General features: G+C 45.6%; 1 protein-coding gene across 1 annotated transcript; it reads left to right on the plus strand.

The window, feature by feature from the left end:
* The first annotated feature begins 4,597 nt into the window (after positions 1 to 4,597).
* On the plus strand, positions 4,598 to 12,124 carry LOC108799007 (serine protease 27-like). Its single transcript, XM_018570819.1, has 4 exons — positions 4,598 to 4,760; positions 7,940 to 8,220; positions 9,838 to 10,007; positions 11,723 to 12,124. The coding sequence occupies exons 1-4, from the start codon at positions 4,612 to 4,614 to the stop codon at positions 12,122 to 12,124; spliced, it is 1,002 nt and encodes a 333-aa protein (XP_018426321.1). The 5' UTR covers positions 4,598 to 4,611.
* Positions 12,125 to 12,647: the final 523 nt, after the last annotated feature.

Below are 12,647 nucleotides of genomic sequence, written 5' to 3' on the forward strand. Positions count from 1 at the left end.
TGGCTAAGATCAAGTGTAGTATCTGTTCTTATCAGTTGCCGGAGGAAGAACGACGCTGTCCTTTTCAAGGGAGAAGGATGGTGGCTTAGTATTCGCCGGTGTAATTGGTGGGTGCCGGATAGGGTACAGTCCCTCCTGGTTAGATTCTGGTCTGGTGATGCTGGACTTGTCCCCGGTGGTAGGGATGGATCACGGATGGCACTACCTTCTGATGGGAGCAGGTGCTTGCTTGGTCTGGCTGGAGGGTTGGGGGGCGGCAGAGCCCGTGGTGCTGTGCCCCCTGGGGGTGGCATCCCAGGGGTGCTCAGAAAGTCACTAGGGTGTGGGACCCCACTGTGACTCGCTGTGCACATGGACATGGCACTATTGCATTTCCCTGCACAGCGCCTCTTGGACAGGCCCTATGGCTAGTCCGGGGCAATATTTTTGCACTCCGGCCCCTAAGGCCTGTCAGCGTGGTGCACTGGCACTTTAGATTTATTTATTGCATTTAATGCACGATGCACATTTGGCTTTTTTGCAATTGACCCACAGAGACTGAGGGTGAAGGTACCTTCTTTTCCCGACTTTGGGGAGGAGATTATGTGCCCTTATATAGGGTTCTCTGTCTCCTCACGCCTCTGCGGGTTTCTCTTTGGGAGATCCCCCAACCTAGTACTTGTGGGACCTGTTTCGGCAGGTCCCGAAGGATCGGGGTCCACCGGCCTTCGGGTTGGTGGACCATAGTCGTCTCAACCCCTGTCAGGAGCCTTGCGAGGTTATTTGACGTTTTTCTTTTTTTGTTCACAGGGGTTTGTTTTTGATGCACGTTCCACGGGCTAAAAAAAAAAAAAAACCTGTATAAGTGGGGAGTTCCTTCACTTTGAAGAGTTTTCCTTTCACTTTGTGCTGTGTCTACAAGACAGGAAATGAAGGGAAATCTTTACAATGGGATACAGATGGGTGGAAACCTGACACCTGTTTCAACTGTTCCGCACTATATCCAAAATGAACAAAAAAAAAAATGTATGTTGATGGAAAAAAATATGAGGTGTACATAAATGTAGACACCTTGTCACAGTTCCCATATTTGTTGAACATGCTTGGGTCAAACATAGATCTATACAAAAAACAAATGAAAGAATGAGCAGACTTGATGGACCGCTTGGCCTTTTTCTTCCGTTTCTATGCAACAATGCCCCGTTACGCCTGGCGATTAGAGTCTCTCATTATCTCAGATCTGTTTGGAGCAGGAATGGTGTGGTCAGTGTTCCAGGAACCTTGACCAGGAACCTGTTATTCAGCTTTGTGGTCTTATAAAAGACTTCTGTATCCTACAGTATGATGCCAGACCATTGCAACCCACCAACTACAGCACACCGTCGACTTCATATCGTGTCATCATGCAGAGACTCCTCTCCCTTCTTCTGCTGCTCTTCCAGGAAGGTGAGTGATTGGCAACCAGCACAGATCTGTCACCCATCTCCATTGTGCAGGGACACCTTATATCCTTCTTATAGGATATGCTTCTTATTGCTTTAATATTGTATACAGCTCAGTATAAAGTAACAGGTCTATTCACAAAAGGGTGAAGGGTTTGGAGAAAGAAGGAGAAGAGAACAATCTAGGACAACATCGCTGATTTAGGAAAAATTTTCAAATTCAGCTCACTTTCCAGTTCAGTTATGTTGTCCTAGATTGTTCACTTCTCCAAACTCTTCACCCTTTTGTAAATAACCCTGTAAAACTTGACGTCACTGTATACTGTGTCCCTTTATACTGTATTTTCAGCTTGGTAATAGTATTATTGGGTATTGCTTTCAATTATCTTTAATGTTAAACTTGAGATAGAGTTTTTTTATTTTTAAAAAGAAAACGGTTTCCCATTTCTCCTAACATTTGTTTTAGTGTACATTGCCTATGGCACTATGCATTCCAAACCCTTCTGTAAGATGCCAAGAATGGAGGCAGGTGCTGAGTTAAGTGGCTGATCAATGGCTAAAGAGGCAGAGAAGATGTCATGTCAGTATGATGATATACATACAGTACACAGAGCTAAGGTGACACAGGAAATACAGTAGATCTGAGCAACCAGATGTCGCCATTCATGATTCTAGAACAGTCAGTAACATAAAACATGTATATTGGAATGACTATTATAGGTAATCACACGTCACACATAATGCATTGTCTTATCCATTGTAGCTAATTGTGGTTTAAATAACTGATAATATGATTAAACTATGTCTCTCTCTCTCCATTCCCTTCTCTTCTCTTCTTTCTTTCTGTTCTTGGGTCTTCCTTTTTCTTTTCTTCTCTTCCCTTCTCTTCTCGGCTCTTCCTTTCCTGCCATTCTCTTCCCTTTCCTTCTCTTCTCTTCCTTCATTTCTCTTCCCTTCCCTCCCCTTCTCTAATCTTCTCTTCCCTTCTTTTCTCTGCTCTTCCTTTCCTGCCATTCTCTTCCCTTTCCTTCTCTTCTCTTCCTTAATTTCTCTTCCCTTCTCTTCTCTGCTCTTCTCTTTCCTTCTCTTCTCTTCGTTCCTTTCTCTTCCCTTTCTCTTCCCTTTCTCTTCCCTTTCTCTTCTCTTCCTTTCCTGCCATTCTCTTCCCTTTCCTTCTCTTCTCTTCCTTCATTTATCTTCCCTTCTCTTCTCTTTCCTTCTCTTCTCTTCGTTCCTTTCTCTTCCCTTTCTCTTCCCTTTCTCTTCTCTTCTCTTCTCTTCTCTTCCTTCCTTCCTTCCTATTCCCTCCCCTTCCCTTCTCTTCTCTGCTCTTCCTTTCCCGCCTTTCTCTTCCCTTCCCTTCCCTCCCCTTCTCTTCCCTTTCCTTCTCTTCTCTTCCTTCTGTTCTCTTCCCTTCTCTTCTCTTCTCTTCCCTTCCCCTCTCTTCCCTTCTCTTCACATCTATTCACTTTCCTTCTCTCCTCTACGCCCTTCTCTCTCTCTATTTATTTATCTCTCTCCCTTCTCTCCCTTTCTTCCATTTTACCTCTATACATTTGTTTCTCTCTTCCTCTCCGTTTTCCCCTTCTCTCCAAATCTCCCTTTTGCTCTCCCAGGATTCCCAGAGATTCTGACCCAGTCAGGTAAGCCAGGCTATGTTACATACTTATGCATACATGGACATTGAGTGAAGGGGAATATACAGGTTTAATCAGATGGGACAATCTATTCTAAGTCTGTTTTATCTGGCAGTGGTGGCGCAGAAAGACATTGGATTCCTGAACTAACCGCATGAGTTGCAATGCCATATGTGTGCTAGAGTCACACAGAGCACATCATATTACAGCTTCCACCTAGAAGCCAATATTGATCATAGTAAGACACCAGCACCATAGAGAACTAGGGGGGAACGTATATAAAACAAATCCATATGGGTAACAGTCTCCTGGGTAAAGAAAAAATGACATTTACAAACATTAGTTATTCCGAACAGGAAAAGGCGATAACTCCTGAATATTCAGTTCTATTGCTGTCTGTGTCCTTGCTGGGTAGATTTACCCTCTCAATATGTCCTGATGACCAGAGCTGTCCCTATTTATGAGGCAGCCTGAGGCTGTTGCCTCAGGCAGCATCTCTTTGCATCATGTGGGGCAACACAATGTTTGCGCCATCCCCTTTATGGCCAGAGCATCACAGAATGCTAAGAGTCGGGCAGGGAGATGTGTAAGGGCCATTCACATTTTTTCCACCCATCTCTTAGCAACTGGGAAGCTCTGGTCGGCATCCCACTCAGCCCCTGGCAACCAGTGACATCACTGGTTGCCAGGAGCTGGACTGGATGCCGTCCATAGTTGGAGCCAAAGGTGGGTTGTGAGATGATTCAGAGGCCATACCACTTCCCCTCACACCCCCGCACCCCACAAAGAGGCTCAAGTGGTAACTTTATCTTCCAAGGCAGGACAGTATGGAAGGGGTCATGTGTGTATTTCCCACTTGACCAACCATTCTCCAACTCTCTTGTGAGGGGCAGTTGCATCTTGTTTCCTCTAGACCAGAACAGGACATCACTCGCAACCATCATCTTCAGGGTTTCCTTCCACATGGGAGATTGCTGCAGCACTCCAATCTCTGAGCTCAAAGGCCTTAGAAAAGGACAGTTCTCACAGTGGCATCCTCACTAGACAGAAGCCCAGAAGGGAAGACCAAGGGCCAAGAAGTGCCTAAAATGGTGCATACTTTCCCAACTTGCTCACCATTCCTCCAAGCTTGCTGATTGGCTGAGTTACTAAATATCCATAACACAGAATGCCACCTCTAGTATACCCGGCTGTAGCCATCTCAGACAGAAAGTGACTGAGATGGAACACTCCGTGCTTGGAGAACACTAACATACTGTACACACAAGCTGAATATAGCTCTCATACAGTTGTCACCCGAACAGGAATTAAGGGGAAAATCTTTGAAGAGATTTCTTCTTACTTCATGCTGTGACTCTGGGGAAAGAAATGGAGGAAAATCTCTCCAACTGGATACAGACAGGAACAAAAAAAAACTTCCAAAGGTTTAGATGATTTCTTAACATACTCTTTAGGTTTTAGTGTGGCTTTTGATTTTACATATATTGGGACGGATATGGAAATCTAATGAGCATCTGATTCTCTCCTGTGATTGAACAGCCTGCGGTAGACCTATGATGAACGGGCGCATTGTGGGTGGAAATGACGCACAGTCAGGTGATTGGCCATGGCAGGTCAGCCTACAGATCAATGGATTCCCGTTGTGTGGTGGGTCCCTCATCAGCGAGTCCTGGGTTCTGACATCCGCACACTGCTTTCACAGGTAAGGAAATAAATCATCCATGGCTACAACTGTAGCTGTCTACTCATGAGGGTAAGGGGATATCAATGGGAGGGGGGAGGGGGTAGCAGGGGTATCTGGCTGGGGCACAGAGAGGACTAAAATAAGACCATAAATAGAAAATGGCTTTGAGAACTGCGCACCAGATGGTTCAAGTGAATTGTGATTTCTACAATGAAAACATTTCTGACAGTAATGGTAATTCCATGGGAAATACTGCATGCAGAACTGAAATAGACTGAGGAAATGAATGTGAATGTATTCAATATTGCAATATGGGGATGTAACAGTGTATTTTTTTTAAGTGAGGGCGAGTGTTACTATAAATCTGTAATACGAAATCACCGGCACTCCATACAGCGTACAGACCTCAATGGAAGGTTGGTGCTTGAAGTGACAACACGGATGGCGCCGTGTCAGATACAATCCACAATAGAAATCACCAGCACTCGATGATGTGCGCAAGAAGTAAAGCACTTTTTATTAAAGGAGAACTATGAGGGGGGGAGGGGCTTTTCACTCACCTCATAGTTCTAGCCGACCTGTGACAATGAGACTGATACAGGTCGGCTAAGTAGATCGGGAGGTGAGCGAACAAATACCGGCGTTCACTCACTTCTCGATCCTGTCACGTCTCTCTGCCGTCACAAGGTAGGGGCTGGATCTCCCCCGCTCCGATCCGCCAGCGGTGACTGGCGGAACGGACGGGGGAGGGAGTGGGTACAGCTGGCTCTGCCTCTAGATAGGCAGAGCCAGCTGTAGGTCATGCAGCTGGGCGGATCCCGGCACAATTATCGGGATCCGCTTCAGCTGCGGTGTCTTAGTATACCGTGAGCAGCAGCTATTGATACATATATAATACTCATTTAAAACATGCGTGATGCGGGTGACTCAAAAGTACTGATGTAGCCAGCAATGGTAGCCCTCATACTCTGTACTTTTTGAGGCGCTTGTCATGAGATGCACGTAACACGGTGAGCTGATTTCAACTGGTATTTATTTCAGAGCTTAAAGGAGAACTATGGGGTCAGTGTTTTTCCCCATAGTTCTCCTTAGGGTAACGGGAGGACACAAACTAGCATCCTCCCGTTACCCTAAGCTCAGTATATAGGGAGCTACAGCTACAGCTCGCGGTATACTGAGTCTAGGGTGACAGGAGGACACTAGTTTGTGTCCTCCCGTTACCCTAAGGAGAACTATGGGGAAAAGCCTTAACCCCATAGTTCTCCTTTAAACGGTCACATGCGTCATACAGCCAACGTTTCGGGGGCCACACAGGGTCCCTTTTTCTGAGTGACATAGGGATCACTGATATAGTGATCACTATGTTGTTTCGGGGCCACACAGGGTCCCTTCTTCTGGGCGATATTGGCTGTATGGCGCATGTGACCGTTTAATACTTGTTACTATAAATCTTGGTGCAAAATGATCCACTTGCACCTCCAATAGGGAAGTCTAACCTCTTAGGCCGACCAAAATGCTATCATGTGAATTCAAAATTGAACTATTTCTCACTTTCAATATGAGAACACCTTAGACATGCTCATGAACATACACCATATGGACAAGCGTTTGTGAAGACATGATCGTATAGGACTAAAACATATGTGGACCCCCTTCCAAATGACAGAGTACCAATGACGGGTCATATTAACGCTATAGCATACAAAGACATTGTAGACAATTGTGCTCTTCCAGCCTTGTGGTAAGAGTTTGGTGAAGACCCTTTTCTGTTCCACCATGACTGTCCCCTGTGTACAAAGGCTCCTTCATAAAGACATGGTGTGACCAGCTTGGTGTGGAGGAACTCGAGTGCCTTGACCTCAACCCTACCGAACACCTTTGTGATAAATATGGAATGCCGGTGTCGGTCAGGTCTTCTCATCTAAACACTAGTATTTGACCTCACAATTTTTTTTTTTACCTGAATGGACACAAAATCCTACAAACCCATTCCAAAATCTTGTGGAAAACCTCCATAGAAGAATGGAGGCTGTTATAGCTGAAAGAGAAAGGGTGGAAGGGGCAACTCTGTATTAATGACCATGGTTTTGGAATATCCAACAAGCTCATATTGAGTTTGATGATCAGTTGTCCACAAACCTTGGTCATATAGGGAATTAGTGTAATGATCTTTCTGACCACTAGAGGATGAACTAAGCACGTCACTCATTCTTTGTTCTACCTCTTGTGTTGTACTGTCAGCCACAGATAGCAGCAGGTTAGTCAAAGTGAATGTGACACTTCTTGTTGGGTTACAACTCATTTAGTCAGTGAACGTGAGGTGTCATCTACATTTTTACTACCTCTTGCGTAGACAACAACTTTGTTTTTTCTTTGTGTCATCTTCTGTTTTGTACAGTGACATCTGATGAATATATATATATACACTGAGTGGCCAGATTATTATGACCACCCCATCAGTACTTCGTTGGACCGCCTCGTAACTCCACGAGATGGTGAAAGGTGATGTGAGGAATCTGGCACGGCGCTGTTGCCCTTCTGTTGTCTTGTACCAGTCTTGCCCCTCCCCCGTTCTGCCCTAACATTGGCTAGTCGCTGACGGCCACAATTCGCACGCTCAGACCCAGATTTTCGGCTGACAGTCCGGTCTTTAAACACTTTAACAATGAGCCGCTCTTGAACATTTAATGAATTCTGCTGTTTTGCTGATACTCGCTCCATGGCTCCGAGCGCCAACAATCATCCCGCGTTCAAAGGCTGTTACATCGCGTTGTTTCCCCGTATCTTCAGAAACAAATCACTTCTACTGTCGTGGTAACCAACCCGCTTCCCTATTTATAATGGTCTGGCCCTCTAGCAACTTCAGCGCCAAATTATAGCTAATTTGCCTACAAACGTCAGGTGGTCATAATAATCTGGCCACTCGGTGTATATATAAATCCGGCCACTCGGTGTATATAATAATCCGGCCACTCGGTGTATATAATAATCCGCCCACTCAGTGTATATAATAATCTGGCCACTCGGTGTATATAATAATCCGGCCACTCAGTGTATATAATAATCCGGCCACTCGGTGTATATATATAAAACAATAAATGTCCCCCCATGCATGTTAAGCAATTCATTAAAACCTCAGAATTTCCTGCACAATTGGTTTTGACCCATTCTATTGTGTACTAACTCTTCTCTCACAGTCCTCTGAATGCCTCAAAGTACACCGTCTACCTTGGGCTGTACCAACTCTCCAACCTTCAGGGTGACAGCGTAGTGACCAGAGCTGTGCACAACATCATCTTACACCCTGATTATACCCCAGATGGATCTGGAAGGGACATCGCGCTGGTGGAACTAGAAAAACCAGTAGAATTTACACCCTTCATCCTTCCCGTCTGCCTCCCATCTCAGAAGCTCCAACTCCCAGAGGGGACCCTCTGCTGGGCAACTGGTTGGGGAAACATTCAGGAGAAAAATAAATGTAATATGAGAAAAAAAAACCTTCAATAAAAGAAAGATTTGGTAGGAAATGTAAAATTTGCAAAATAGAAATGTACAAAAATATTATCATTATTATGATATAAAAATGTTCACAGGTCGTGGTCATTGTTTAAAGGATTAATATCGTTTGAAGGTATCTAGACCGGCATTTCTCAACCTTTTTTCAGTCACGGCCCCCCTTTTAAAGTATGCAAAACTTTGAGGTGCCCACTACTAACATGTCATGGATTTTAAGGGGGGACTCATCTCAAACACATAAACAATGGGGTTCCCCACTTAAATTCAGGAGCTCCCTTTTCACATCAGAATCCCATCTATACATCGGGAGCTCCGCTAACATTAGAAGCCCCCTTCACATCAGAGTCCCCCTTTATATCAGAGTCCTTCTTTCACATCAGAGTTCCCCTTCACATCGGAGTCCTACCATCACCCCTCAGGGGCGTAACTAGAAATCACAGGGCCCCATAGCAAAATTTTGTAAGGGGCCCTGTGATTTCTAGTTATGCCATTGCAGAGCCCACCTGATATCCCAAACAGCCCACCTGAGAGTAACCCTGCAGAGCCCACCATAGACTATCTATGGTGGGCTCTGCAGGGTCTAAGGTGGGCTGGTCACACCCCTGTACACCTCTTACCTGTCAGCCCCGATCCGCTGCTGTCCGCCTCCTCCTCCTCCACGGTTGCTGGCAGGCCCCACCTCATCCGTTGCAAGGCCCCACCTCCTCTTCCGTCACTGGGCCCAACCTCCTATTCCATCATCGGGCCCGCCTCCTCCGCTGCTGACGCCCAGCCTCCTCTGCAGCAGCTGCTGGCTGTCAGAGACTCAGCAGCGGCTGTGAGGAAGAACGCGCCTCTGCACAGGTCACTGACAGGTTGTCGGTGATCTAACAGCGGCGCGTTCCTCCTCACACCCGCCAATGACAGCCAGCAGCCTGTGATGCCATAGCGACCCAGGTGGCCCGCACTGCACCAGGGAAATGTCCTGGTTGGGCCTCCTTGTGCCCCGGGCCCCATAGCAGCCACCAGGGTCGCTATGGCGATTGTTAGGCCACTGTCACCCCTGAAGAAGACAGAAGGCACCCTGGTTGAGAAAGGCTGATCTGGACTGACCTGTTCCTGAATGTCTATGACTTTCTCTCTTTTACTTTGTATCCCATACTTCTTTGTGACATTTCGATTTGAATACAGTTTGAAACCAGCTCTAAATTGATGATTAAAGTGCGTCTGAACCCAAGAACATAAATTCAATGGAATGCAGGTTCAACCGATATAACAAAACATTATTTATTCATTTATTTTAAAAAATGAGCTTTAGCAGATTTATTCTTCTTATATATTATTATATCTTACGTTTTGGTTCATTTGTTTTAAAGGGAATTCTTCTTGTGTCTCCTTAATATTCACTTTGTACTTGTATAATGCCAAACCAGCTGTTGAATGAGTCTCAGATGTTATCGTTCCATATTTTTCCAAAAACATTTCTTATTCCGGCCCGTAGTCAGTAGATGGCGCCATTTTTTTTATTTGCGAGCTATTTTACATATTTTGGTTCTGAAGGACAGATGTAATAGTACTTCCTGCTCTTTGTTCTGCGCAGTTCCACTTCCATCCCCTCAAACCCTACAGGAAATGGAGGTGCCTCTGATCAACATTGAGAGCTGTGAGTCTATGTATCGGTCTGTGTATGGCTACAAGCCCGGTGTTCATCTGATCCAGGAAGACATGATCTGTGCTGGCTACAAGGAGGGCAAGAAAGATGCCTGCAAGGTAAGTGAAATATTAACCTGCTAACAGGCCGCAATAAAAACCTGACAGCGGATCTAATTCTAAACAAAGAAAAGCTTAAGCTCCGACACGTCAAAGCTGACCTCCGTCCTTCCCTTCAGTCTTCTATCTGACCTCCGTCCTTCTCTTCAGTCTTCTATCTGACCTCCGTCCTCACCTTCAGTCTTCTATCTGACCTCCGTCCTCCCCTTCAGTCTTCTATCTGACCTCCGTCCTTCCCTTCAGTCTTCTATCTGACCTCCGTCCTTCCCTTCAGTCTTCTATCTGACCTCCGTCCTTCCCTTCAGTCTTCTATCTGACCTCCGTCCTTCCCTTCAGTCTTCTATCTGACCTCCGTCCTTCCCTTCAGTCTTCTATCTGACCTCCGTCCTTCCCTTCAGTCTTCTATCTGACCTCCGTCCTTCCCTTCAGTCTTCTATCTGACCTACGTCCTTCCCTTCAGTATTATATCTGACCTCCATCCTTCCCTTAATCTTCTATCTGACCTCCGTCCTTCCCTTCAGTCTTCTATCTGACCTCCGTCCTTCCCTCCAGTCTTCTATGTGACCTCCGTCCTTCCCTTCAGTCTTCTATCTGACCTCCGTCCTTCCCTCCAGTCTTCTATGTGACCTCCGTCCTTCTATCTGACCTCCGTCCTTCCCTTCAGTCTTCTATCTGACCTCCGTCCTTCCCTCCAGTCTTCTATGTGACCTCCGTCCTTCCCTCCAGTCTTATATATGACCTCCGGTCTTCTCTTCAGTCTTATATCTGACCTCCATCCTCCCCTTCAGTCTTGCACAGTTGTACCGGCTCCTCTTCCTCTGATGTCACTGCGCACTGGGAGCTTCTCACAATGTGGATTAGAATCTGCAGCAAGTCACATAGAGCTCCGCCTCTCTTCTTGGCTGGATGACATCCAGCATCGTCTTTCTTCCCCAGACTAACTGTCCCTAACCCGCCGCTTTCATTAATTGGATTCCAGTTCTTTGGAGGTTCAGCATCACATGTGGGTGTTACCTAGGATGGTCTGCATGCAAAAACAGCCTGCCTAGGAACACCCACTCCTCCAGACTGACACCCACCCATCCATCAAGACATTTTGACACTTGCATAACTCCTCCCAAAAGTCAGATAGAGCCCGCCTCATTTGGAGGATGTCCAGCATCATCTAGTCCTGACTGTGCCTGGCCCGCCCCTTTCATTCATTGGATTCCAGTTCTTTTTATCATGGAGGTTCAGCATCAGATGTGGGTGTTACCTAGGATGGTCTGCATGCAAATACAGCCTGCCTAGGAACGCCCACTGCTCCAGACTGACACCCATCCATTAAGACATTTTGATATTTGCATAACCCTTCCCAAAAGCAAGCCCACTACTAGGTCTAAAATAAGGTATACAATGAAAATGGAAAGCTTTTATCTAAAAATGTTATGTATGATGATGAGGGGGTAGGGACCAGGAAAGGCCAAATATAAGCAGATTACATTTCAGATGTAATGTTTCATCTGACACCATTGGATAATTTAGGCGGAAGATGTTGTCTGATATGCCCCCCGGGGGTTTTGGGGGTTTTGTTCTACACAAATGATACTTTGAATGATGAATAGTCACCATTTTTATTGGGAATGTTTTTGTCAAATCTCAAGAATAAGTCAACGATCAAAACCTATTGATTATATGTAATGAAAACTCTACCACTCTCCCCTTTATTATCGCAGGGCGACTCTGGTGGCCCTCTGGTTTGCAATGTCAATGGAGTCTGGTTTCAGGTTGGGATTATCAGTTGGGGATTTGGCTGTGCCGAGCCAAGTCAGCCCGGAGTCTACACAAGAGTCCAGTATTATGAGTCCTGGCTCAGGAACTACGTGCCGCCTATCCGGCACAATATAGAGAAAACGTCACATCTGGGCAACACAACGACGCCTCCCCTCACCTCTCACTCAGATTCCATGAATACCACATCTACATTATCTACTCCATACGGTAAAGAGGTGGGAAAGGTAACTTTTAATGTAAGCCATTCCAAACTTGAAGCATGGGCATCTGGTGCACCACCGCACATTTATGCCTTGTCCGTGGTCAACATCATCATCCCCCTCGCTTTGATGTTCCTTTCATGATAAATTCTGTCACATGTTTTGGCTCCTCATATATGAAACCTTTCAGAAGGTGGAAGCTTCCTCGAAAACAATGAATATGAAGCTTTCTATCAGGTTGGACCTGGCTACAGTCAATATTTCCACCTCATGTCTGAGGTCTGACTGACATGTTCTCTGCCGGGTATAAAGAGGTCCACAAAGGTTCCGGTTGGATATGAAGATCGATTCCTCCAACGCTAGACAACGTACAAGAAGTTATCATTTCAAATATTTATTTGAATCCCAAAACTACACCAAAATATGGAATATTAGAACCTTGTAAATACATTTAATCTTTTTTTTAAATACATGAAAAGTCTCAGCGTTGTCGTCTTTGGTGTGACATTGTGTGTGTGTGTGTGTGTGTGTGTGTGTGTGTATGAGCGTGTTTTCCATATTACAATGGCACCTGGAAGGGGGGGGGATATTACAATGACACCTGGAAGTGGGGGGATATATTACAATGGCACCTGGAAGTGGGGGGGATATATTACAATGGAACCTG

Source organism: Nanorana parkeri, unplaced genomic scaffold (genome assembly GCF_000935625.1).
Source record: "Nanorana parkeri isolate BGI_ZX_2015 unplaced genomic scaffold, ASM93562v1 scaffold1602, whole genome shotgun sequence".
Lineage (NCBI taxonomy): Eukaryota > Metazoa > Chordata > Amphibia > Anura > Dicroglossidae > Nanorana > Nanorana parkeri.